This window comes from Postia placenta, assembly GCF_002117355.1.
Source record: "Postia placenta MAD-698-R-SB12 unplaced genomic scaffold POSPLAscaffold_16, whole genome shotgun sequence".
In the NCBI taxonomy this organism is placed as follows: Eukaryota; Fungi; Basidiomycota; class Agaricomycetes; order Polyporales; family Adustoporiaceae; genus Rhodonia; species Rhodonia placenta.
The window spans coordinates 812,031-837,669 of record NW_020169847.1 but is presented as its reverse complement, the minus strand read 5'-3'; the positions used below and the strand labels follow the sequence as shown (position 1 = coordinate 837,669).

The following is a 25,639-nucleotide window of genomic DNA, read 5'->3' as shown; positions in this document are numbered from 1 at the left end:
GGCATAGGGAGATTGGCATGACGGAAATACAGCATTCGGGCAAGGTTGCTGCAGGGTATGTTGCGGCGATACTGACCCTCGGGTTGAAACTGCTCTAGTTGGGCGGCTCCATGTCTCCTGTGACACATTTAGGGGGCCGAATTCGTGAGATCTCCTGCAACGCGGTGGTCGAAGAAGAGTGCGGACGGTCGCATGCGGTACTGAATAAACGGAGACACTTGGATAGGTGTTATGGTAATAGAGCGACGTCCACTTAGCACGTAATACAGCACCTATGACATTGAGCCATGCAGAATGCCAAGTAGTGATGTAAGGTAACCAATGCAGTAAACCCGGACTATCGTCCTGGTGTTACTGGAAAAGGAAATTCCTCTCTTGCCCTCCGCCAGCCCGCAGCCGCGGATAGAGCGTACCACTCCTCCGGGCGACCCAACCGTCTGGCACGTCCATGGCCACGCCCACCGCCGCTCGACATGTGTTCTCACCGTATCTTCCTCCACCATGACCCCCACCGACGAGCTCACAGCTACTGTATGCGGGGCACTTGGGACCTTGTCGTCGGCCAGGAAGGCAGATCTGCTGCTGGAAACCTCGCTTTCTCTCCTCGAAGCTGGCAGATATGGTGAAGAGGTCGAGAGCTATCTGGAGGTCTACCTCCGTACGCCTGATTTACCTAAGGCAAACGTCGTAAAAGCGCTTTCAGCGCGCGCAAACGCGAGAAAAGCAGCTGGCGAGCGGCTTCTGGCACGAGCTCAGCAAGGTGAGCTTTCTCATTCTGTCGCTCGCAGTCGGTCTAAGCAAATTATATGCGGTTCATTTGTTTAGATCTACTAGAGATGGCTAGGCTCGAGCCGAGTCGGTCGGTACGCCAACATTGTAGAGAGTACAGCGTACGTATTTTCGCTACCCTACCCCCTATCCGCCAAATGGGCTGCGTTTGCACTATTTCATGTAGCCTGTAACCTTGCTTTGATTTTCATATCAAAGCAGCTTGCCCACACATGTCGTGTAGGCATGCTGTCACTATGAGCGCACTATGTGCTGGAAGCCACCGACGTGTCAGTCCTGTTGCTCACCTTTGTCGCACACCGCAAACATGGTGGTCATGCTGTTTCTCTTGTACACAATCTTTTACTCGGCTCTGGCTTCAGTAGCTTCAGAGATGAAGATGACTGGTGACTGTAACCGTGGCATCTGATCTGCCCTCGGCTGCACATTTATCTGGCTTTACAGTGATCTCATACCCCAGTGTCCCTTTTTCGTGCTCGACCACCGCGGCAGTAGGGATCGGTAACGAGAGGCGTCCTCAACGTCGCCTGTTGCTTGATTATACTTTGTCGGGTTGGGTGTTCGGAACTCAGCCGGGGTTCGGAAGTCCTACCGCCTTGGCATCGTTGACGTTGTGCTAGTGTTACCCAGGTGATATTCCCGCTACATTGCTTCGAGCAGTGCAGAGTCAGGCAATTGGATTGCGTTATCCTTGTGTTCGTCCAATGGGATCTTCCTGATTCCTCATTGGCGACCGACCGCGTGTGCGGATGCCGTACCGCTGAAGGCACGTGTGGGGCGAACTTCGAGGAATGTCACAACTTCATCTCTTTGCGACTCTTTGCGACAGTCCTCGAAGACATATATCTCATACAGGGTTCGCACAAGGGTTCGACAAAGATTATAACCCTCATGACCACACAGGCATCGAGCGTACTGCTAACGCACCCATTCCCATTCAGAGCCCCTTCTTTAATCTGCCAGCAAGTCGACGAGCGCCACCAGAGATCTGGGAGCATATTGCAACATTTGTCCCCCGCTATCACCTCCGCACGTGGTTCTTTGTCTCACCTTTTCACCGGGACATCGCCGTACGAAGAATATTCCGCACGATTGACATGTACTTCGGCGAGGACCAAGAGAGCGTCAATCGTGGACTCGACATCTTCGATCGCGTGAAGGCGGACCCTGGTTTTGCGAGTCTGGTGAGGACCTTGAGGATACACTGGTCATCTGAAGAGGGCGACATGTTCGACTTGATGTTGAGTGAGGAGCTTCATTGCCTCTGAGATACAGTGCTGATACCGATCGCTAAGGATTGTTTCGTACGACCCTGCCCTCGTTCAAGGCTCTTAGGGAGTTTGAATGGATTGGGTATCCCGAGATGCGAGCGGATATGGTGCAAGCAGTCCTGGCCAGCCATCCCCGTTTGCAGAGTGTCGGGCTTATTGGATGGCACTTCGACGCCGTCGGCGTAGTGAGCAAATCTTCGCCTCCCCACTGTGCTGTTACTCACTACCCCCTCAGTCCGCCTTCCACAATCTGCACAAGTTCTGTCTGCGGGCGGAAGACGACGACGGGTTCGCGGACATGGGCGAGGTCCGGAGCGTGCTGGACCAAAACGCCGGCACGCTGCGGCACCTGACGCTCGGCGCGCATCTGCAACGCACGCACTCGTGGGACCTCGCATTCGAGTCCGCGACGCTGCGCGCGCTGACGCACCTCGACCTCGTCGACACGCGCATCTCGCATGCAGTGCTCGTGCGCATAATGCATGCGTCTGCCCTGCGGTCGCTCACACTGCACGGCACGTTCGCGGACCCCGCCGCGGCGCGCGTCGTGTTCGGCAGCGACCACGTCATAGGCGGGGATCACGCGGTGCTGCCGCACCTCGAGGCGTTCCGCTTCGTGACGGTAGGGCACGACGACGACTGGGCGCTATTTGAGGCGGTCACGAAGTTTGTGGGCCAGCGTCCGCGCCTGAGGCGGCTCGACCTGGGCAGCTGCCCGTGGGAGCTCGTGCGCGGTGTGCTCCCCGGCCTCGCAGGCCTCCGCGTATTGCGAGTCCGCATTGCGAACCTGTGCACGGAAGCGGTGGACGCATTGATACAGGCGGTCCCGAAGACGTTGCTCGCGCTGCATCTCAATACCGTGGTCTCGAATGCGCCTCTGGTACGTCTCCCGTGCCGCTAGCGGATCGGCTCGAGCTCCCTAACGGGTGCTCCCTGCAGCACGAATATGCACCCGCATTCAGCGTGTTCTCCACCCTGTCCATGCTTCACTTGCGCTCGCATTCAGCGCATCGCCCACAGCCGAATCTGCTCTCGGAAAAAGAATTTACCATGCAGACGGACCACTGGGTGACTAGTGCACGCGCCGTGGCTCTGGCGCTTCCCTCACTCGACTTTGTCGGGTGGCACGGCGAGCACTATGTCGTCGTCCGCGCGGGAGAAAAGGATGGGGGCGTCGAGCTGAAGGAATTGCCTTCGCGCCGCAGACTCGACTGTGGGAAGGGCGTAGACCTGGGTGGTGAAGATGCTGCGTGGTTGGAGAGGAAGGATGTCCCGATGGACTACGAGATGACCGGTTTGGAGTCATGACCCGAGAGCTAGGCTGGCTGAATGCGAGGCTAGACAGCCCTTGCGGCGAGTCATGATGAGATTCTCGGTTCCTGCCATTGACCCGCGAACAATGAGATGTGTGTCATAGAAGTCTATGGTAATTTTACGGTGACCCTTGCCGATGATTTTCTTGAATCCAAACCCATAAAATTACCTGCACAGTAGTTTGGCACAGATCGCTCACTAAGTATCTAGTTGCTCACGACCCCCCGGTCTCTGTAGAGTGTCATTGAGGGTCAACCTAGATATGGATTGCACACGAGAACTAGGAGCTATTTCGTGGGGAGTTCAGGATATGCGGCTGGTCGTGACTGACGCGTTTCTAAACATCTGACCAGCGGGTCCTGGGGCTGCACAGGCGATTCAGTATTCCTGTCAGAAATGCAGAATGATTATCTCACGTTCAACGCATGTTACTGCAGCCTTCAGCTTTTTCTCACCAAATGGCAAAGACGCATCCTGCTACAGGATTACGATGTTGTCCTGAGCTGTCTCATCTTGCGAACCATCTAGTTCTGTGGCTCCATATGTCGCATTCTGTCGATGTGCATGAAATGCACTGCGGTACCTCTCTTGATGATACTATGAGGCTCCCCCTCATCCAGGTGACAGAAGATAAAATTGACGCCAGGTGCCGACAAGACGTTACTTTCTCAGTGCTCTTTTTCATTTGCTGGCTGAAGGCCGTGACGCTGTAGTGAGAAGCTCATACACGAGGGTCACATCGTCAACGATCACTGGATGCTGATGCGCAGATAGCACGAACGAGAGCACGTATAAAAATCACATATCAGTCGGAAGGCTGACGCTTTAGTGCGCCTTGTATGGCATCCTGAGCTACTTACGACCGGGCACAGATCCACGCCGTCGTGATTTGAAACGGCAAGCAGCTGAGTCTGAATTGCGTCCGGTCTGCGCCCGGATATGTGACTAGCAGTATTGGCACCGACTTATCACTTATGATGCTCCCGACGGCGCGTGCTATGCTATCAGTACTGTCTGGTGAATAATGTGGAGTCTGGCCAGATGGCTCAACTTGACAAGTGAGAATGGATTAGTCCCTAACACAAAGACGGAAGTTACGGCCACGCTTAGACCCACATAAGACATAAGCCATGGATGCATAACCATTGTGATTGACACGGATATGTAGAGACGAGACATTCTCAATTCGCAATGATCGCGTACATCGCATGCTACACCTTCTTCATAATCATTCCTCAGGTACGTAACGAGGCAAGAATGCGGTTTGTAGATACCTAGCTCAACTTCTCTCTGCGGTGGAAGTGTGGCATGTGACTTGTGCGAACCTTCCACGTGATGGACGCGTCTGTGGCTGCCGCACACGGGCGCCGGAGATCATCTTGGATCTGTGCCACTTGGCTGAATTCATCCGACCTTGCTGTCACCGCCACTATTCAGCTATTCATCTAAACACGCGTCTGCAATTTGAGCCCATTGAGCCACCGTAATTCAGTCAGTGACCACACACCTGACGAAGGCACGATCTACAGGTCCCTACGTAGACAGTGGACACCGCTAGCTGACACGGGTACAACAGACACAAATAGATGATCTTGGACAGTTTCTCCAAGGAGCCGCTGCCCGATCAAACACCGCGCGAGGGCTTGTACCTCCTTACGGAAGTGCACATACCACCGGTGTCCGGTCCTACACGTCGCGCCCGCTCGAGATGATCACCGCGGTCGACCCAATGGCGCACCGTGTGGCGTGGAAGAATCTGATGCCGTCGTGGTTTCTGCGTGCGCAGCGGTGGCAGACTCTGAACGTGGTTGAGGATAGTCAGACATTGTACGAGCCGCGGGAAGTCATGGCGGGCCCTGGTGCATATTGTGTGGGAGGAGCGGTACGGTCTATCCGCGGTTGCGTGCTGGCGGAGGGTAAGAAAAACTTCATTTTTCAGTAACATCAGGATGATAGCCCGGGTTTATTGCATTGGTTACCTTACATCACTACTTGGCATTCTGCATGGCTCAATGTCGAAGATGCTGCATTGCGTGCTAGGTGGACGTCGCTCTATTGCCATAACACTTATCCTAAGTGTCTCCGTCTTTTCAGTACCGCATGCGACCGTCCGCACTCTTTCTTCGACACCGCGTTGCAGGAGATCTCACGAATTCGGCCCCCAAATGTGTCACAGGAGACATGGAGCCGCCCAACTAGAGAAGTTCCAATCTGGGGGTCAGTATCGCCGCAACGTGCTTTGCAGCAACCTTGCCCGAATGCCGTATTTGCCTCCCTATGTCATGCCGAGCAGCTAGCACTAATTACCACAAGTCAAACTGAAAATATTTCTCGAGTGGTTTGTTCGGCAATGTCAATGTCCGTGCTCGTCCCCCAGGACTATCAGCATGACTCGGCTCGATTCGGCGGCAATGGCAGAAATTCCAGTAACGACAGGCATTGCCAGACATCGTCGCAAGAAATTACAGGCAGGCTGGGGTAGAGAAACGAAATTCAGCTTCTCCGTATGCGCTATCGAGCTCAACAATACAAAGGAAAGTTAACGAGCGTTATAAGAGACAAGCATCTACACGCCTTGCGTCGTATGCGATGGCTTCACGAAGTCACTTCGAAGACTTGGTGGTAGGTTCCATGCTGCTGCCATCGAACTTCTTGAAGTGTAATCTGCGAGAGGAGGTCTATCGAGTTGGTCACAGCTGTTCCAAAATTCGTTCTTCGTGTATGAAATGTGCTACAATACATAGGCCGCCCCGTACGAGTGGACAGGCGCAAAAAAACACTTCTCCTCAAAACCTTTCCCTCATGCTCACCGCGAAGTAGATAGCTGCACACCACCCTCCTTCTGGGCTTTTTCCCACAACAGCGCAACCTCAGGCTTGATGCTCACAAGCATATCCGCCGTCGTGTACTTCGGCTTCCAGCCAATCGACCGGCTGCGATTAGCCCTGCAACGCGAGTTCGTACCGCTATAGTTTCCCGCATCCTGCACGGTGGAACATTCAGCGAACTTGAAGTGTAGGCTGGAGATGGCTGTTACTCACCACCGAGCCCCAGTACTTCGCGAGCTCCTCATCCGTGAAGCTTGTCGGCTCATCCGTGCCGCCGACACCGAGCTCGACCAGCGCCTTCGAGATTGCCTTGCTGATGTCGTACCACGTGTGCTCGCCGTTCTCCCCAAAGTAGAAGCCCTCAAAGCCATGCCCAACTCCCTCCGGGTTCGTCGTGATCGCGTCGAAGAGAACGATGTACAGGTCCGACACTGTGAGAACACCTGGTCAGCGCCAGGTCGACGGGGTGGAAAGGATGGCCAGTAAACACACCATCGTCGATGTGGACATCCGGCCAGATCGCCTTGCCCTGGCCGACGACGCCGCCCTGCTTGCGGCCGATCGACGCGCGGATGAGGTTAGGAATCTGGATTGAGAATGGGTTCGAGACACCTGCGTCAAATAGGGGGCCCTTCGCCTGGCCGTAGATCGTCGACGGCAGGATGATGTGAGTCCGTGCGTAACCTGCAAATCATGCTTGAGTGCGATGGACGGAGAGAATGCTTTTGGGCACGCACCTTGCTCGTCCGCAGCCACGATAGCAAGGTCCACGTCCCTGTGCAGCGCGGTGGGGGGTATAGACTTGATCTGTTCGACGTCGGTGTCAGAGTAGATGGTGTCCGAGGCGAACATACCCTTGGCCGGCGTGGCAATCTCGCCTGTGCCCGACTGCCAGTCTCACTGTCAGCGCTGAGTGCCAGAGTAGATGTCTTATGAGCACGTACAGTGTGAATCAGAATGGGCAGGTCCCCAATCGACGCGTGCCGCTTCCTCAAGCCGCGCAGGATCGCCTCGATGGCAGGCAGGTTGTCTGCATCTGCGCAGGAGAAGACGACGTGCGATTGTTCAGAGAGTGCCTCGAGCTTGTCGAGATCCTCATTAGAGCCTACAACGGTCTTGACGCCAAATTTCTCCTGGAGCACCTTTGCCTTCTCCGCAGATCGTACGAGCGCCGTAATGTCGAAGGTGTTCGCGCTGGCGTGGCTCTGAAGGCGTGTGAGGACCGAGCCGCCAATGTAGCCTGTAGATCGTATTGAGCATTCTGAGATGCTCTTACTACATCAATGCAAAAGGCAACCAGATACGCACCTGTCGCGCCGATGAGGAAGATATGGGTCTTCGAAGGTGACATCACGTTGGATTGGGATGTGCGCGTGTTCAAACGACGTGCTGAGGTATGCTGTTGGGGTTGGACGTCGAATGCTGACCAACGTGAGGAGTATATATATTCAGGAGGACTTGCTCAGTCAGCTTCTCGATACTTCATGATGATTCATCGATCTGCTTGCGCATCCTCACGCCGGTCATGTTGCCGAACATCCTCGTCAATCTCAAGGTTCTTTCCCAGGTCGAACTGTAAAGATACATGCCGACAGATTCAGGCAAATCCAACAAGAGGACGACTATCGAGGCCCAGGCGAATTTGAAGTTCATCGGAAAGCAGTACACGGGGATGATCGAGATCTGTCTCCATCTGGCAGGTATTCAATAACTCCAGCTAACCACTCGGTCTCACTTCAGGCTCGCCACAAACGCACGCAAAGCACTTCTTGATACGAGACTAGTGGCTTTTTTCAGCAAGTCATATGCATTTAATAGCGCTGCATCAGCATATGTAATCACGGTATACTGCGACTTTCGCTTGGGAATCGGTTCGTTCACAGACAACTACACATACGATGCAGGCATCGAGGGCTGATCTCCTTAAGCCTGTAGCATGTCGGGATGTGACACAGGTCAAACCCCCCCAGATTCAGACCCTCACAGGCTGGGGATGTCTGTGTTGGTTCAGTATGTTCCGCGTCCGGGTTACTCAGAAAGCTCGGGGCTCGGGTACACTCAGAGGCCCTAATCGTACAGTACTGACTTTACACTGATCGGGGAGGACAGCAAGAGAGATATCCAACGCCGTAATGATGCCGCTGAACGTACTCATCACAGTGCTCGCCCGATAGAGCCTCGGACGCCGTCGTCTCATGTCGGATCGCGTGCAAAAGACAACGGATACACTACTAATACAACAAACAGTCACAGAAGATAAAGACACTACGAGACTCATGCAAGACACAATCCAGCACAACGACGACAACGAAGAAAGACAGAGCAACGAGACGAGACGAGCACCAGACAATCCTACAGGCAGGCTGCGTCTGTGCGCGAGGGAAGACTACTCCACCCGCTGCCGCTTCGCCCCCGACTCGCTCTCGCCCGCGGGCGCCGCGGCGTCCTGCCCGTCCGACTCGTCTCTCTCCCGCTTATTGCCGTCCTTCGACGTCTCCGGGGACTTGGAGCGGCGCGCCTCCAAGGGCGGTGCGGCGGGGGCGGAAGCAGGGGCGGAGCTAGGAGCAGGCGTAGTGGCAGATGCAGAGGGGGCGTTGGGAGCGGCGGCCGGGGCTGGCGCCGGGCCCGGAGGCATCGGTGCATTCGCGTTCGCACTCGCCACCGCCGCGGCAGCGGCTGCAGCGGCGGCGCTGAGCGGGAGGCCCTGCTGCAACCCCCGAAGAACGTCGAGCTCGCTTTCCGCGCGCTGGCGTGCGATGCGCTCTTCGTCCCACATGCGCCGCATCTCCTCGAGCTGCGCCTGCAGGTCGCCCATTGCCTGGTCCATGAGCAACTTTTCTAGCGTCCACTTCTCGATGTTCCGCGCCTCGTTCTCTTTGAGGTGGTGGATGTACTGCACGGCGCGGGAGAGGATCGCGCCTTTGGCCTTCTCGCCAGAGCCGTTGGGTACGATGCGGCCGAGCTCGTTGATTCCCTCGTTGATGTTGCCACGCCGCCGGCGCTCAACCTCTTTCTATAAAGAGATGTAAGAAGTGAGGCACATGGAGGAACAGATTGCCATACATGGTTGTCCTTCCTCTGCCGTGTCCACTCGTCGTTGCTCATGTTGGCGGCACGTCCCCCCCGACGCCCGCCTGATGCCGACTTTACGGCGCCCACTATATCTGTGTTATCTGGAGTGCCCTCCGGTGAGAGGTCTCCGTTCGCGCCTAAAGATGCGTCGCCGTCAAGGGGCGGGGGTGCATCTGGCGCATCCTGGCTCCGTGTTCGCATCGGCGCAGAAACAGGCGGGCCGCCGGGTGGCGGGTTCTGCAGTGCCGTTTGCGCCAACTGGCCAAGATCTGGGGGGCCGCGCGGGTGCGTCGACGGGCCCGGCTCGTTGCCGAGCCCATGCGGGTGTGGTGGCTGATGCGGGTGGACGACATGGTACGGCGGGGGCTGGTGGGGGTGCGGGATGTGCCCTGGATGGTGTGGCTGAAACGACGCCTGTGCGGCGAGATTTGACAGCGCCTCCGCGGCCGCAGAGTCCTTAACATCACCCTGTCAGCATGGGCGCGGCGGTCAGTGCCAGATCGCGGCAACGCGAACGTGACTGTCGACAACGATCACGTGGGGTCGGGTATGCGCGCATCGTCCGCGCGGGCGTGCGCACACACCCGACCCTGCGGGACGGCGGGCTATGGGCGGCACGGGCGGGGAGGCACGTACCCTCATGTTGCCGAAGCCCGGTATCTTGCTGAGGATGGCCATGACTTGCTCGGAGGCGAGGTTACCGAAGGCGTTGGGCATGGCGGCATCGCCGGGCATGCCGGGGGGAGCCTGGGAGCCTGGAGGTGGTTGTGGCGGCGCAGGAGCACCGGTAGGCGCGAGGGAGGGATCGTGGTTAGGCGGGGGTGCTGTGGCCATTGTGTCTCCGATAGGCAGTCGACAGCGGGTGCTGGGGTGGCCCGAATCAATATCCCGGGGGAAGATAGGTGTGTAGCTCGAGAATGTCGAGAGTGAGCCCGGCGTCGTTGTCGGGGGCGACGAGGGGAGCGTCGGCCTCGGGGAGCGCGACAGGAGACTGGGGGCGAGTTGATCACGGGGGAGAAAGGAGAGGTCACGACGCCGGTCACGAGGGCCACTATATACCCTGCACGTGAGAATCAGCGCAAGCACGGCCAAACATGCCGGCATCGTGCGCACGGACCACATGCCGTCTCTCGTTCTTCCCAAACCTTCACCGACGTTCGCCCTACCCTCATTGGTGCAGCAGAGTCTTTGTGTGGATAGGGTTGGCCCCAGCCCCGCTTAGTGAGGGGAGAAAAGTCTTTTATCGCCTATCGCTTCGTTCTGGGCAGTGGATATGAACGAACGAGCAGATGCGCGTGCAGGACAAATGAACCAGAGTTCTTGCGTCTTCTGCTCCTTCGCTCGAAGTTGTCTGAAGACCCACGTCTTGATGTTGGATGCAACGCAACCTGAATTCGTGTCGACACTGTTATGCCCGCCCTTTTAATATCCCGTCAGGGCCAGAACCTCAAGCATCCTTCACGTGTGCGAAGACCTCCAGGATCGGCGGCCGTATTTCTTCGTTGGCGGAAGCAGAAGCGCAAGCTCGCGATTTTACCTCTGGTTCTGAGGTCGGTGTCTATGGGGCCTTGCGTCTATCTCGATCGACCGCCATCCGATCAAGTGGTGTTGGTGTTGCTATTGTGGATGTACGCATGACCTCCATTCGCCATGGTCCGTGTCGTGTCTGCTTTTAGGGCGAAGTCATAGTTCGCCTGCATCGGTTGGACCTGTCCTACATCATCCCACGCTTTTATGTCATTGTTCGTCGAAAAGTCAGTCCTTGGGTGTGTTGGTCGTTAGCTTGTAGCGCCCTTGAATGATATCCATTACATCATGCATCTCAATCGAGGCGTTGTACAGATACTGAAGTACACTAACCATGCATTACGGCATGAAGGCGCACATTATCATCATGTTCCCTGCAATGTTCCTGTACGCGCTTGAAGCTGCTTGCGTGGGTGAATGTGTCTGTTCGCATCTGAATCGCTGCTATTTTGAACGCGGCAGAAATAGCCCGCGGTCGTTCATGAGGCATGAAGAAGCGCCTCGGCAGCAGCGGCGAGCTCATGCAATGCTGCTGAGCTCCTCCGCAGTGCCCATGACGCTGCCATCCGCAGCTGTTTGCCGTCGTGCACCCGCGAGCCATGCCGTATATAACCGCTCCTGCCCAGCTTTCCTGGGCAACGGACTGTCCACCACTTCCCAGAGTCCCACGCCTGGTCTCTTTTTCTGCTTCCCACAGTGCCCCTTTGGAACCGACATCTTCCCAGTTCAGGAACGGTCTCATTGCACTGCTACCTTTCCATTCCACTTCAGACTGGCGCACCCCGAGCTAGCTCGCAGTTTTTGGCCACCGTACAAACACCTTAATTCACTCCACCATGAAGGCTGCTCTCCTCGCAGCAGCGCTCTTTTCCCCGTCCGTCCTCGCATCTTACAGCCTGGTCAAAACGTACTCTGGTTCTAGCTTCTTCGACGGATGGACATTCTACGGGAATTACGACAACACCACCGATGGTGCGTCTGTTTCATGATGGTGGCGCCTGCATTGAGAGTGTCTTCGCCGCGTAGGTGATGTCACATACGTAAACCAGTCGCTGGCCACGTCCGACAAGCTTGCGTACGTAGACAGCTCGGGCCAGGCCATAGTCAAGGTCGATAACTCGAGCTTTGTCGTCTATAACGATAAGCGCAACTCGGTCGGTCCACAATCGGCATTCTCGCCGATACCCTACTGACGGAGATGAAGGTCCGGATCACGACCCAGGACTATTTCCCGCTCGGGAGCGTCATCCTCTTCGACGCTACACACCTGCCTTACGGGTGCTCCGTGCGTAGCTCGCCGCTCGAAGCCGATACAATAGCTGACACAGGGGGGCCCCCAGGTCTGGCCTGGCTTCTGGACAAAGGCGGCGCAATGGCCCGAAGGCGGCGAAATCGACATCGTCGAGGGCGTCAACGGGATGACGTCCAACCAGATGGCGCTCCATTCGACGGGCGGCTGCAGTGCGACCTCGAGCGCGAACGCGTCGGGCACCATCGGGCCCACCAACTGCTCCGCGGCTGCTGGCTGCACATATGTATGTACTGGTCACGGACCGGCGGATCCAAATCCCGCGCCTGTTCTGACGCAGCCCTGCTTTCCCAGACTGAGACGAAGGCGGACAGCTACGGCGCAGGCTTCGCGTCGGCCGGCGGCGGGCTGTGGGCGACCCTGTTCGACTCGACGGGCATCTCCATCTGGTTCTGGGGGGTGAGTGACGAGTGTGAGCGCACGGCAGACGCTGACAAAAACGCGTGCTCGCAGCGCGCGGACATCCCGTCGTCGATCTCCTCCGCCGGGAGCTCGCTGAGCGTCGCGGACTGGGGCACCCCGTCCGCGAACTACCCGGCGTCGTCGTGCGACATTGCGGAGTTCTTCCAGCCGCAGCAGATCGTCATCGACATCACGCTGTGCGGGGACTGGTAGGTCGCTGCGCGTTCTCCAACTGTGATTTGCGCTCACCGGGCGTGTCGTGTGTCATGCGTCGTGCAGGGCCGGCCTGACGTCCATCTACCCCGAGACCTGCCCCATCGTCGGCGCGTCGACCGCGAACGCCTCGTCCTGCGTACGTCCCCGCGTCCCCGCTTCACCCACACCCTGTTTTGGCTGACGAGAATCCCGAATTGGTTTGGTTTGGTTTGCTGGATTGGATTGGGTCGTGCGGCGGCAGTACCTCCAAAACGTGATCAACAGCGGGAACCAGACGGCGCTGTCGGAGGCGTACTTCGCGATGAACTCGATCAAGGTGTACAACGCGAACGGGACGGTGGTGAGCGCGTCGGGCGCGTCGTCGAGCGTGTCGCCGACGAGCACGGCTGCGCAGGGCTCCAAGACGACGTCGGGCGCGGGCAGCCGCGGGGCGCTGAGCGTGTTCGCGGCGGGCATCGGCGCGCTGGCCGCGTGGACGCTGCTGTAAGAGAATGGGTCCTGTACTCGCGACAAAGCATGGCTTGGACCATGAACCTGGACTCTAGGTGTATGATTGGCATTACCTATTAGCTTGCGGTGCTGCTGCGAATCCTACAATATATTCCACTGTCGAACGCCGGCTAATATCTCCATCGTGTGGTAGTGTCTTTGCTAGGGTAGTCAGCCCAGTCGTCGTCGCTTTGTTGCTGTGGTGGGAGTGGTGCCGCGGCGTAAGATGCAGACATGCAGACAGAAATACTCGGGAGAACATCGCTCGCGCCTTGCGGAGGGTCTTGGTATGAGATTCAAGAACACCGTTGTGGGAGCGATGTGAGCAGCGCTGTTCGTAAATGGTTGAAGAGTCTTGGCGACTGTATGCTAGCTAGAACAAAATGAAATGTGTTTGGCCGCGATGACCTGACTATATGCGCGCCCCGAACGACGACACGCGAGGTATGATGACGATGCGTGTCCGATAGACAACGCGCGAGCGACGGTGCGTGTCCGATAGAATGATATTATAAACGCACGAAACACTCACCGCGTACGTGTGACTCTCGGGTCACTCGTCCATGCCAGCGCAGAAGGAGAGAGAAAGTGGGAGATAGATGTGGTTTGAGGGAGAGAATGAAGATACATTTTCTCGACGCCGACGCTGGCTTATATGTGTACAGAGGAGCCTTGACAGGAGTGACATCATACCCAGTCTACGAGGAGTGAATGACGCGCCCAACAGCAATGGATCGAACAAAGAAGAATGGAAGCCCCATCCCGGGCACAGACAAGCGAGACTCGACGTCCCCGGATCAAGTTCAATGTCTCAGCTTCTCGGAGGTGTACGCCCCCGACCGGCGATGCGTCATATTTCCGCTCGCGACCTGCCACCCTCAGGCGCGTGACGACGTCGGTACCCTCGACCAGCCTACGACAACCGCTTTCTCGCCCCTTCGACGTCGTCGTCACAAGCCTTATAGTTGTCAGAACAGGAATCAGTACGTACTTTGATGTCGATCTTTGAAGAATGGAAGCGCGTGAAAGAACAAAAAAAATGGAAAGAAGGGAAAAGGAACTAGATCGAATCCGTCGATGTCGTTCTTCGGCCTTCAGCGCGTTTCCCTCGACCACACCGTAGATACTAGGTTGCGGAAAGGCACGCCTGTATAATGTTTTGTGAGGGTTTGATTTTGATGTCGTCTGATCGATCACACGAGGATATCTTTTTTTTTTTTACATCGACGGGTTTATACTCCATACAGCGTAGGTACATGTAGAGTGTGAACGAGCCTCCAGTAGCTCTTAGCAATGGGCTCCGCGCCCTCGGACGGGAACAAACAAACATGAGAGTAACGCAAGATGTCAATGCCCTACGGTTTTCGGGCGGACAAGGAGCGCGCCAGCACACGAGGATATCAAGAAGTTGACTATAACACGTATACTGTATCCGTATCCGACTTCGACCTTCATTTGGTATTGTTTACCACACTTGCTCCTTGGCCTGGTGGTGTTTTTCTGCAAGGATCACACACACCCTTTCATGTCGAATCTACTGTCCCCGTGTTTCCACGGCCCGTGCATCGTCTGCGCGCCCACAGACAAAGATAGCGTGGGAGAGTCTCGTCGACTCGTCCTATGACCGCAGCATAATATTGAAGACGCCTTCAGTATGTACGCCGATCTCGGCAGGATTGTGTACCGGGTACTTAACCAAGGGCACAAGTAGCGCAAAGGTTAAGAAGGCGCTCTCGGAGGGGGCGATGGCAGGGGAGGCAAGATATCATGATGCACGAGCCAGGGTATGTCGCGATCGGTGTACATACTACATCGGCGCACGCGATGAATGTAAATAGACACATACTGCTCACAATGGTTGTCGTATTTCATCCTATGACATAGAAGCCGGAATGCGTGTGCGTTTAAATGGAAAACATGGTAGGACGCTGGACGAGGGCAGGGCAGAGCAGATCCGATAGGAAGGCCGTGCTATGCGAGCGGGCCAGGAGTACAGGCTGCAACAGACGCAGATGAGGTAGGACAAGAATTTGTTGTGCAAGATACTCTGCGAGAGATCAAGCATGAGCAAAGCTCAAGAACTGTAGAGGGCGCGGAAGGTATGGAGGCACTGGTGAGCAAACGGCCAGGCGTATGATGTGCAGAAGCGAGGGCGATGCTCGCGGAGAGCAGCGAGTAGCAAAGCGACAGACATAGCAGGAGCGAAGAGCATGGAGACAGTGGAAAACAGATCGAAGCAAGCAGTTCCGGACTCCTTCATACAGTGTGATAATGTAATACAAGAACCGCCCCCGTGCGAGCGGACAGGCGTAGGAAAACACACTCTCTACTGCAATCCTCTCCTGCTCACCGGAAGCTCGACAGCTATACGCCACCCTCCTTCTGGGCCTTTTCCCACAACAGCGCAACCTCAGGCTTGATGCTCGCAAGCATATCCGCCGTCGTGTACTTCGGTTTCCAACCAATAGACCGGCCGCGGTCAGCCCTGCAACGCGCATTCGTGCCATTAAAGTTCCCCACATCCTGCATGACGGAACATCAGCAAGTCTGTGTTATAGGCTGGGGATGTCTGAAACCCACCACCGAGCCCCAGTACTTCGCGAGCTCCTCGTCCGTGAAGCTCGTCGGCTCATCCGTGCCACCGACACCGAGCTCGACCAACGCCTGCGAGATCGCCTTGCTGATGTCGTACCATGTGTGCTCGCCGTTCTCACCGAAGTAGATGCCTTCCCAACCGTGGCCGACGCCCGCCTGGTTTGCTGTGATCGCGTCGAGCAGGACGATGTACAGGTCTGCCACTGTGAAAACACCTGGTCAGCACCGGTTCGACGGGGTGGAATGGATAGTCAGCGACATACCATCGTCGATGTGGACGTCTGGCCAGATCGCCTTGCCCTGGCCGACGACGCCGCCCTGCTTGCGGCCGAGCGCCGCGCGGATGAGGTACGGAATTTGGATAGAGGTTGAGTTCGAGACGCCGGCATCGAACAGGGGACCCTTCGCCTGGCCGTAGATCGTCGACGGCAGGATGGTGTAGGTTCGCGCATAGCCTGCAAATTGTGTTTGAGTGCGATAGATACGGGGAGAGCTGGGTGCTATTGGGTGCGCACCTTGTTCGTCAGCAGCAATAACAGCAAGATCGACGTCCTTGTGCGGCACGGTGGGGGGTATAGACTTGATCTGTTCGACGTCGGTGTCAGAATAGATGGTGTCCGAGCTGAATATCCCCTTGGCTTGCGTGGCGATCACGGCCGTGCCCGACTGCCAGTCTCACTGTCAGCGCTGAGTGCCAGAGTAGATGTCTTATGAGCACGTACAGTGTGAATCAGAATGGGAAGATCTCCAGTCGACGTGTGCCGCTTCTTCAAGCCGCGCAGGATCGCCTGAATGGCGGCAAGGTTGCCTGCATCTGCGCAGGAGAAGACGACGTGCGATTGTTCAGAGAGTGCCTCGAGCTTGTCGAGGTCGTCATTGGAGCCCACGACGGCCTTGACGTCGAACTTCTCCTGGAGCACCTTTGCCTTCTCCGCGGAGCGTACGAGCACGGTAATGTCAAAGGCGTTCGCACTGGTGTGTTTAAGAAGGCGTGTGAGAATCGAGCCGCCAATGTAGCCTGTAGATCGCAATTAGCATTTTGAGATGCCCTATCTCAATGGAAAAGGCAATCAGAGACGCACCTGTCGCGCCGATCAGGAAGATGTTGGTCTTCGAAGTTGACATTACGTTGGATTGGTATGTGTTTGTGTACGAATAACTTGTCGAGTTTGGCTGTTGACCGTTGAAAGTTGCAGCCAACGCAAGGATTTATATACATTGAGGAGAACCTGCTCCGTAAGCTTCTCAATGGTTGATGAAGCAGCATGGTCCATCAATGTGCATGCACAATCATACAGGAATCCCGCTGATGACCGTACGGCGGCTGAAGCATCTCTTCATGACAGAGATGATTCGCTTGGCTGCATTGATTCATCAGCGGCTGTCCCGACAGTTTAGAAGGCGTGGCATGTGATAGACACGATTATGGCGTTGGCCGCCAAGCTCGCACTGCGACGTCTTGGCAGACTTGGGAGTTCTGGTTTCCATATATCTATGAAAAGCACACTCCATACAAGGATCAACCTTCCTGTCCAAAAAATAAGGTCTATGAGTGAATTGCATGCAGTGAGTTTACCAAGGAAAAGATTGAAATGAGAGAAAGGAACAACTGAGCAGTGAATGAGACGATGGAATACTGGTTACGTAACCATCACGATCTCCTAGTCCCAGACTGGGCATTAAAACGCTAATCAGGCGGGCTCACTTTTACCCTGATGTCACTGCAATCTATTGTATAGAATGATTGATCAGTGCTTGTAGTGACAAGGTGTATTCGATTGCAGGGTTGAGATAACGGAACCCTATTCAACTACCAACTGCCAACTTTCAACTTGAAGTCTCCGGGGACCGGGGTTGTCGATGGCGTACAAGTGCTGTGCTAGCAATATTGATACTATTTCGCGGACATTTTCCCGATGCTACCATGAGGCCGTAGCACAGGATTCAGTGGAGGGATTCTAACCCCGCGGAGGGTTTGGATATGAGGTTAGGGGATACTATAAGTTGTGAGAAGGCTCCGCATGTATGTTTTGTGTGGGAATTGATGCCGTCTCGATCGATCACGCAACGAGGATATTAAGAAATTGACTCGAAGCATCCAGAATCGACTTCGACCTTCGTGTGGTATTATTCATCAGACTTTCGCCCTGGCGGTGCTCTTTCACAAGATCACACGTACCTTGTCATGTCGAATCTACCATCTCCGTCGTTCCAGGGCCCGCTGACGATCAGCGCATCGTCCGTAATTGACGCGCCCATAGACAAAGTATGGCAGATCCTCGTCGACTTCACGTCCTATTCCGAATGGTACGTCCGGGTCCCACACGTTCACGTAAGGGCATGCGCATGCTGAGACGTGTATCTACTCTCAGGAACACCTTCGTGTACGGTGTGCATGTCCCTGCGTAGACGGCGGACACCGTTAGCTGACACGCGGGAGCAATAGACACAAGCAGTTAATCGTGGACAGCTCCTCCAAGGAGCCGCTGCCAGACCAGACACCCCGAGAGGGCTCGTACCTCCTCATGGAGGTGCATATACCACCGACGCCCGACCGGTCTCACACGCCCACGTCGCGCCCGCTCGAGATGATCACGGCGGTCGACCCGGCGGCGCACCGCGTGGCATGGAAGAATCTGATGCCGTCGTGGTTTCTGCGTGCGGAGCGGTGGCAGGCGCTGAGTGTCGTCGAGGACGGGAAGACATTGTACGAGACGCGGGAGGTCATGGCGGGTCCCGGTGCATATTTTGTGCGCGCACTCCTTTCTAGCGGGTTGCAGCAGGGCTTTCAGGCGGTCGCCGATGGACTGAAGCGCCAAGCGGAGCAGTCTTAGTGATTCGAGTCATGTGTTTTTTATCGCTGGGTGTGAGCAGCCCGAGCCTTGCTCTGTGTTGGGTTGATGTTGATGCTGATACAGCGGTTATTGATGTCATAGTGATGTATACATGCTACGGTCTACATGAGCGACCCTGTTATTTGGATACCCGCCCTATTCTTATTCCACACTTGGCACGGAAGTGTTCGCAGTCTGAAGAGATCACGCCACTGCCAAATTCAGACGGTTCAGAATGAAGAAGCAAAACTAAAAGTCACCGCGACCACCGTTGTGCCCCACGAATGCGTTCATCCACGAAGACGATCCTATGACTCATCGCGTCGAGCCGAAGACGGATGACAGCAAGGACTCGTCTCGCCACGCATACCTTCGTGTGTCAGGCTGATGAAATTCGCATACATGAATGTATAAAACGTCAATGTTGTGCAATATCGGCGGAGGCAGTGCGGCAGACGAGCGGCAGTGGAGCATCAGTTAATAAGTTAGTACATGCGTGTATAGGCGTGCGAGTCTTCTTCAGTGGCTTGATCGCTCGGTGGTGGCGCTTCAGTCTGGTTTATGGTACAGGAAGTCGGGAAGCAATAACGGCCTCCAAAGGAGGCAGAAGATCACTAATCAATAGCCGCAATCATAAGTCAAAGTGTACAGTGAAACGGCTTATGTCTGATGTAAAATACGTGACCGTACTTTACAAGGCAAGAAGAATGCTGTTTGTAGATACTTAGGAACCTCAACTTCTCTTTGCGGTGGAAGTGTGGCGTGTGACTTGTGCGAACCTTCCACGTGATGGACGCGTCTGTGGCTGCCGCGCGCGGGCGCTGGAGATCATCTTGGATCTGTGCCACTTGGCTGAATTTATCTGGTCTTGCTGTCATCGCCACTATTCAACTATTCAACTAAACACGCGTCTGTAATTTGAGCCCATTGAGCCACCGTAATTCAGTCAGTGACCACGCACCTGAACGAAGGCACGATCCACAGCAAGAGGCGGGCAAAAATGCAATGAGCCACATTCACCGTGCGCATTGAAAGGACCCCGAAAGTAGGGTAAGATAACCTCCTTCTTAGTTAGAACGCGTCATGTGATAGATGTTCTAACCATAATAGGCAGGCAGCTGGGCCTTTTTTTCCTTTTTCAAGTCCCCTTCTTGCATGGTAGACGAAGAGCGATGCACTCGAGCAGGCATACACAGTTGAGTAGGCTTTTTCTAGATATCATTCATCATCAAGTACATGATGGGGTCGCTCTGGTAAGTATATTAGCCCAAAATCTGCCTCGTTTTGTCCGCTGTGCTGCATTGTCAACCCGCATCGTATCTGCTCGTGATTGCTTATGGCACTGGGATGTAAAAGAGTCCGAGTCAGTGGCAGATAACGAAGTCGAAATAGCGTAAGTCGCCAGGAGTAGATAGCATTGAATGAAAGCAGATTTTGTGTCACTATCTTGGGATACTGTATTCATGAGTGCGTTGAGCGAGAGTGAGGAAGGCTGACTCGTAGCGCGACGCGCTCTTGGACAGCACATGTCACGTGCCTGCGGCCACACTCTCTGCACGCAGCAAAAACACATCCGACAGTGGCTTCTAAGAGGAGTAGAAAATTCGTTTCTTTTTGTCAAAATACGACTATATTCAATCTCATTCATCTTACAGAGTGATAGGACATGAAAGAAACTCTTGCAGGCGTTATTCAGAGATTCAGCGAAAACGGCGCAGAGATTGAAATCAGGCCCCCCGGACACCGGGGGGCTATCCACTTCTCAGGTGGAGCATATCCCCGATCTCAATCTCGCCCGCCTCTTGATCCACAGGTGCAAGCACCGGGCGGCTCACAAACTTCACAGCAGTCAAGCATTGTCTCCTCCAAGGCAGGGACCAACCACGTTTCTCATTTGTGTGTAGAACACTCTCTTCCTTTGTTCTTCCAGCCACATCACTGACGGCTGCTCTCCTCGTGTTCTGCAGCTCACGGAAATTAAACAGGGTGTCGAAGGTGGCCATCCTGATCACAACTCCTGGTCATATAATATGCAGCAAGCTACATCGTTCGAGGATCACCAACCAACATGGAGGGTGAGCCATCCTCTGATGCCTCCAGTGCCAACACACCTGCTAACCGGAGCGAAACGCCGGTCCGCACCAAGGCTACGCAAAGCCCGTCTTACATGGAAGGCAACCTCGCTGCGGCTCGCAGAGCTGTGATGAAAGAGCTTGGAACAACCATACCGCAGGTGTCGACCGAATTCTTTCAGACACACCTCCTTCCTCCGCTTCCCGTGGGCGTTAACATCAACCAGCTAGTCAACAATCTTCGCGCTAGGAAATACATCAAAGGGAAGCGTTGGGCGGCATTCCGAAAGGATCCAAAAGATGCTCGCGGGAAGGAGAATGTCTGCTTCAGATCTCTCAAACGTGTGGCAGACGCCATCGAGGAGGTCGCGGTCAAGATGACAGGCGAAGAACCGCAATTCGCATTTGTCCAGAACCCAAACAGCGCTCCCGAGTCAAGTACGAGGACGTCGAAAAGTCGCCCGGATGGATGTTTCATTCGCAAGTCAGGGCCTAAGGGTAGGTTCCGATGGATGGACATCGCGGTTTCCGCTGAATACAAGAAGATGGAGAACACTACAACTAGGGACGATGTAAGTATAGCAAATTTTACACCTGAATACTTGGCTGATAACTGTGGCAGGATGTTCAAAAGATTGTTTGGAGCATGCATCACTGCATGCGGGAGGATGCGAGACGCCGGTTCACATATGGCCTCACGATTGAGAATAAGACGATGCGGATGTGGTTCTGCAGCCGCACAGAGCTGCTTGTCAGTGAACCGATTAATTTCATTTTGGTGAGTTGTGCTTCCATCGTATTCTTTGTGTCTTGTTCTCACAACAATCTGTTTAGCAACATCATAAGGTCGTTCATTTCTTCGTCGCGATGATGTATGCGGCTGAACATGAGGCGGGATGGGATCCCACAATTCAATATGTCTGGAAAAACGACAAAAAGAACGGCGAGCTTGTGCTAGACGACGACGACGACGCCCGCCTCGACATCGATGTCCAAGATGGGAATGGAAAAGTCGTGCGATATCGGACGATAAGATGGTTATCGGACGATGGCGCAAATGGTTTGCGAGGTAGGGGTACGCGTGTCTGGGAGGTGTGTATACTAAGTGACGACGGCGAGGAAGGTGTCGATCGCTTCGCTCTCAAGGATCAGTGGATCGATGCCGACCGACAACGAGAAGGCATGATCATCTACCAGCTTCGGAATGCAAAAACATCTGATGCGGCGAAACGCGTTATCGAACAATCGCTACTCACTGTGGAACGTCACGGAGATGTCTACGTGGAGGGCATGCTCGATCATACGCGCAATCTCATGACGCGCCGTGGCGAGCCGCGCTCCCGGATCCGCTTCAAACTTCAAGAACTCCCGGAGAACGGAGTTAAAGAGACCACTGCAGCCAAGGCCACAAAACGAACACAAGTAGGCGTGGGCCACTACCAGTCCCCAGAGGAGCTAACGACGCCGTCAGTAGAGAAGGTTGAGACATACCATCCAAAGGTGCACTACCGTATCGTGTTCAAGGAGGTATGCAAGCCGATTCACGAATACACCTCGCTTAAGGACGTTTTTGATATTCTCGTAAATGCTGTAGTTGGTAAGTCCGTGATATTTTGTCGCACTTGGTGTCAGAACTTATTGTTGGATTGTACAGTACTGCTAATCTTGCATGAGCTTGGATGGGTGCATCGTGACATCAGCATAGGCAACCTCCTCGGCTTTATCATAAATGGAGTGCTGTATTGCAAGCTGTCAGATCTCGAATACGCAAAGCCGATGGATGATCGTTTGGGTCACGAAATCCGGACTGTGAGTGTCAGATGATGTTTACTGTCTTCATTCCTAATTATCATCTCCGGTGCACAGGGCACTAGATCGTTCATGTCGGTCGAAGTAAACGATATGGAGTATTGCTTTCTTCCGTCAGAATCGCAGGAAGCAAATGCGGACGGGGCCAAGCCATTTCCAAGTGTAGCTAATCCCACCCAAGACCAGATGAAATCCATTGAATTGGCCATAGACCGGGCGGAATCCATGCGATGTGGCAACCCTGAGAAGATCGTCGTGCCAATCCGCAAGGTTGGCCCCATCGTGCCCTTTCGGTACAATCCCCTACATGATATTGAATCTCTTTGGTGGGTGGCAATATACTTTGTCTTCAACAGATCAGTTGTCCAGGTCGGTGGCGAACCCCCATCCATGGACGTGTCGCAGCGGGGAAGCTACAACGCTCAGAAAGAGTACACCGAACTGTTGACCACATCGCCGCAGAAGAGACAATCAGCGTTAGGGAACGAGCGTACCCTGCAGAACCAAATCATCCACTTACACGCCGCCATACGAGAGATCGCTTACGACCTCAACCAGATCAGGGCGCAGCTAGTCAGCTGTTATCGAGAGGCTGAGAAGAATCTAGGCGGGATTCATCATAGAATTGGCCACGACCTACTTCAAAGCGCCTTCTTAACACACTTCGGACAAAGTCTTCGCAAGCTGCAGAACAAGGACATTCAAATCGACATTCTACGCAATGATCCACGACAACGTGTCGAGGACGGCGTTACCGACGACAATGGTCCCGCTGATGATGATGACACAGAAGAAAATTCAAACGAAGGTGACCAGGGATCCGGACTCGCAGATCTAACTCGAGAGGTGAGCGTCGGAGACATGACTGAAGAGGCAACTGTTGAAGATGGCGCACAAGACGCAGTTGTCGAAGAGTCTGACGCTGGACGATCCGTTAGCAAAGCTACCGAATCATCTGTCCCTCAAACCTTGACAGAGCCCCTTGTAGAAGGACGCTCTACTCGTCCGCAGCGCAAGCGTGCTCCTCCCGTCCGATATGGGGCAGAGTCCAATGTGAAGAAAGACACTACATGCAAGACCGCATCATCGTCAGCCCCGACTACAGCAACGCGGGCTGCGACGGGCCAATCAACCTCAGGGACTACGTCTAGCACTAGAAAGAAGGTGAAGGCAAAGTCGAAGTCGAAGTCGAAGTCGAAGTAGGTGCAGCCTATGTGTCGAGATACGGAATGGGCCTTCTGTTCCAATTTGCGGCTTGGCATCGGGACTCTGGACATTACATATGCTTCATCCCACGCTACGTCGATCTGCTACTTGGTATCTATATTGTTTAATGCCTGGGATCTATTTCTAACTCTGGACGCTGCCGGTTGTACTAGTTGATCTGCTCCATCTCGCTGCCTCCGATTGTATTACGACTGCTACTGTAGTCCCTATATTATGAATTGTGCACCTCTTTGACCCAGAGTAGGGGTTCATCAGCATTGAACACATTGATAAAAGTCGCAGTATCGCATACAAGAGACAAGGTACGTCTCTACCCCGGCAATGAGACACAGGCATTACAGCGGTCATGGAGTCGATCCGAACGTCAACCCCTGAGTGATGGACGTACAAAACAGGAGCCGCATCGTGTAAATGAGACGAATGGCGACAAACAAACACCTTGTGCCTTTAGAACACACTTCCCGCGCTTTATGACCGCGGGTCAATACTCCGATGTTGACATCCCTGCGAACCTTCTCCATAGAAACGCGACCTCAGACCTGATGCTTGTGACTCACGCCCGCCATCGCGCACTTTGGTTTCCGGCCAATCGGCCAAGCTCCCTCGTCCACAAACCTCGTGGCTCATAGATTTCGCACATCCCGAACTCGAAGAGCGCCTTCGAGATCGTCTCGTTACAGCGAGCGAAAAAACGATAGGCGCGACCACCTCCAGCAACTGTTCTCTCCGGCCGATGATCCGAGATGCCGTAGCCACAGCAGCCACAGATCTACAGGCCGGCAGCCACAGCAGGTTCGACGATGTTCGGGAAACACAGGTGACATACTAGAATACATCAATTTGGACGTACTTTGCTGGCCACTGTACTACACTTCGCTTCTACCGGTACCTTTCGACTGACTGCGCGCCTGCGTATTTAGCCCACGAGCCACCGTAACACAGAATTTGGTTACTTTCACGGTCAAAACCACGATTGACGAACGGAGAGGCCGAGTGGCTGAGGTAGAGTCGCTTTCTCTTTTGTCATTTGGAGCCGAATCACTGACACGTTCTCGAACAATGAGGGCATGCTCGGGCTGCGACGTGTATCTACGTTCAGGAACACCAGGCGTCTTCGTGTACGGTGTGCATGTCCTTGCGTAGACAGTGGACACCGCTAGCTGACACTCGGGAGCAGCAGACACAAACAGATAATCGTGGACAGCTCTTCCAAGGGGCCGCTGCCCAACCAGACACCGCACGAGGGATCGTACCTCCTCATGGAGGTGCACATACCAACGACGTCCGACCGGTCCCACACGCCCACCTCGCGGTCGACCCAACGGCGCACCGTGTGGCGTGGAAGGATCTAATGCCGTCCTGGTTACTGCGCGCGAAGCGGTGGCAGGCGCTGAGTGTCGTTGAGGACAGGAAGACACTGTACGAGACGCGGGAGGTCATGGCGGGTCCCGGTGCGTATTTTGTGCGCGCACTCCTTTCTAGTGAGTTGCAGCAGGGATTCCAGGCGGTCGCCGATGGACTGAAGCGCCAAGCGGAGTAGTCTTAGTGATTCGAGTCATGTCTTCTCCGAATCTTACTCTGTGGCCGTGATGATGTTCATGCTGACACAGCGGTTATTGATGTCATAGTGATGTATACATGCTACGATCGAGATAAACGACCCTGTAATCTGCATACCCGCCCTGTTCTTATTCCACACTTGGCACGGAAGTGTTCGCACTCTGAAGAGATCACGCCACTGCCAAATTCAGACGGTTCAGAATGAAGAAGCAAAACGAATATCACCGCGGCCACCGTTGTGCCCCACGAATGCGTTCATCCACGACGACGATCCTATGACTCATCGTGTCGAGCCGAAGACGGATGACAGCAAGGACCCGTCTCG

At 54.7% G+C, this 25,639-nt stretch overlaps 8 protein-coding genes across 8 annotated transcripts; 5 read left to right on the top strand and 3 right to left on the bottom strand.

Annotated features, from left to right (window-relative positions):
* Window positions 1-501: 501 nt before the first annotated feature.
* Window positions 502-3,368, top strand: POSPLADRAFT_1154970 (hypothetical protein; the record flags this gene model as incomplete). The annotated part of the gene is made up of 5 exons (XM_024486899.1): window positions 502-760; window positions 1,669-2,034; window positions 2,085-2,245; window positions 2,296-2,940; window positions 3,000-3,368. 5 exons carry the CDS (start codon window positions 502-504, stop codon window positions 3,366-3,368), a joined length of 1,800 nt encoding a protein of 599 aa, XP_024334858.1.
* Window positions 3,369-5,977: 2,609 nt separating this feature from the next.
* POSPLADRAFT_1049766 (hypothetical protein) lies at window positions 5,978-7,553 on the bottom strand (the record flags this gene model as incomplete). The annotated part of the gene is made up of 7 exons (XM_024479834.1): window positions 5,978-6,038; window positions 6,185-6,357; window positions 6,416-6,633; window positions 6,695-6,886; window positions 6,940-7,090; window positions 7,147-7,442; window positions 7,511-7,553. The coding sequence occupies 7 exons, from the start codon at window positions 7,551-7,553 to the stop codon at window positions 5,978-5,980; spliced, it is 1,134 nt and encodes a 377-aa protein (XP_024334857.1).
* Window positions 7,554-8,460: 907 nt separating this feature from the next.
* On the bottom strand, window positions 8,461-10,396 carry POSPLADRAFT_1174047 (hypothetical protein; the record flags this gene model as incomplete). The annotated part of the gene is made up of 3 exons (XM_024488271.1): window positions 8,461-9,215; window positions 9,266-9,742; window positions 9,911-10,396. The coding sequence occupies 3 exons, from the start codon at window positions 10,394-10,396 to the stop codon at window positions 8,589-8,591; spliced, it is 1,590 nt and encodes a 529-aa protein (XP_024334856.1). The 3' UTR covers window positions 8,461-8,588.
* Window positions 10,397-10,424: 28 nt separating this feature from the next.
* On the top strand, window positions 10,425-11,091 carry POSPLADRAFT_1041523 (hypothetical protein). The gene has a single exon (XM_024477925.1). It carries the CDS (start codon window positions 10,651-10,653, stop codon window positions 10,948-10,950), a length of 300 nt encoding a protein of 99 aa, XP_024334855.1. The 5' UTR covers window positions 10,425-10,650; the 3' UTR covers window positions 10,951-11,091.
* Window positions 11,092-11,461: 370 nt separating this feature from the next.
* On the top strand, window positions 11,462-13,351 carry POSPLADRAFT_1067699 (glycoside hydrolase family 16 protein). Its single transcript, XM_024482219.1, has 8 exons — window positions 11,462-11,773; window positions 11,828-11,955; window positions 12,006-12,086; window positions 12,142-12,336; window positions 12,405-12,509; window positions 12,564-12,721; window positions 12,792-12,864; window positions 12,970-13,351. The coding sequence occupies exons 1-8, from the start codon at window positions 11,638-11,640 to the stop codon at window positions 13,213-13,215; spliced, it is 1,122 nt and encodes a 373-aa protein (XP_024334854.1). The 5' UTR covers window positions 11,462-11,637; the 3' UTR covers window positions 13,216-13,351.
* A 2,230-nt stretch (window positions 13,352-15,581) lies between these two features.
* POSPLADRAFT_1155282 (hypothetical protein) lies at window positions 15,582-16,937 on the bottom strand (the record flags this gene model as incomplete). The annotated part of the gene is made up of 6 exons (XM_024486929.1): window positions 15,582-15,740; window positions 15,798-16,015; window positions 16,076-16,267; window positions 16,328-16,478; window positions 16,535-16,830; window positions 16,895-16,937. The coding sequence occupies 6 exons, from the start codon at window positions 16,935-16,937 to the stop codon at window positions 15,582-15,584; spliced, it is 1,059 nt and encodes a 352-aa protein (XP_024334853.1).
* Window positions 16,938-17,997: 1,060 nt separating this feature from the next.
* On the top strand, window positions 17,998-18,646 carry POSPLADRAFT_1154820 (hypothetical protein; the record flags this gene model as incomplete). The annotated part of the gene is made up of 2 exons (XM_024486886.1): window positions 17,998-18,119; window positions 18,283-18,646. The coding sequence occupies 2 exons, from the start codon at window positions 17,998-18,000 to the stop codon at window positions 18,644-18,646; spliced, it is 486 nt and encodes a 161-aa protein (XP_024334852.1).
* A 2,068-nt stretch (window positions 18,647-20,714) lies between these two features.
* POSPLADRAFT_1155331 (hypothetical protein) lies at window positions 20,715-25,294 on the top strand (the record flags this gene model as incomplete). The annotated part of the gene is made up of 8 exons (XM_024486934.1): window positions 20,715-21,290; window positions 21,341-21,496; window positions 21,553-22,315; window positions 22,373-22,527; window positions 22,585-23,726; window positions 23,999-24,056; window positions 24,278-24,546; window positions 24,898-25,294. The coding sequence occupies 8 exons, from the start codon at window positions 20,715-20,717 to the stop codon at window positions 25,292-25,294; spliced, it is 3,516 nt and encodes a 1,171-aa protein (XP_024334851.1).
* Between the last annotated feature and the right edge of the window lie 345 nt (window positions 25,295-25,639).

Excerpts from the sequence above, each read along its gene's own strand:
- POSPLADRAFT_1041523 (XM_024477925.1), top strand. The coding sequence starts at position 10,651 with ATGCAACGCAACCTGAATTCGTGTCGACACTGTTATGCCCGCCCTTTT.
- POSPLADRAFT_1067699 (XM_024482219.1), top strand. The coding sequence starts at position 11,638 with ATGAAGGCTGCTCTCCTCGCAGCAGCGCTCTTTTCCCCGTCCGTCCTC. Across the intron at positions 12,337-12,404 it reads CGGCTGCTGGCTGCACATAT|ACTGAGACGAAGGCGGACAG; the intron begins GTATGTACTGGT and ends CTGCTTTCCCAG. Across the intron at positions 12,510-12,563 it reads TCTCCATCTGGTTCTGGGGG|CGCGCGGACATCCCGTCGTC; the intron begins GTGAGTGACGAG and ends GCGTGCTCGCAG.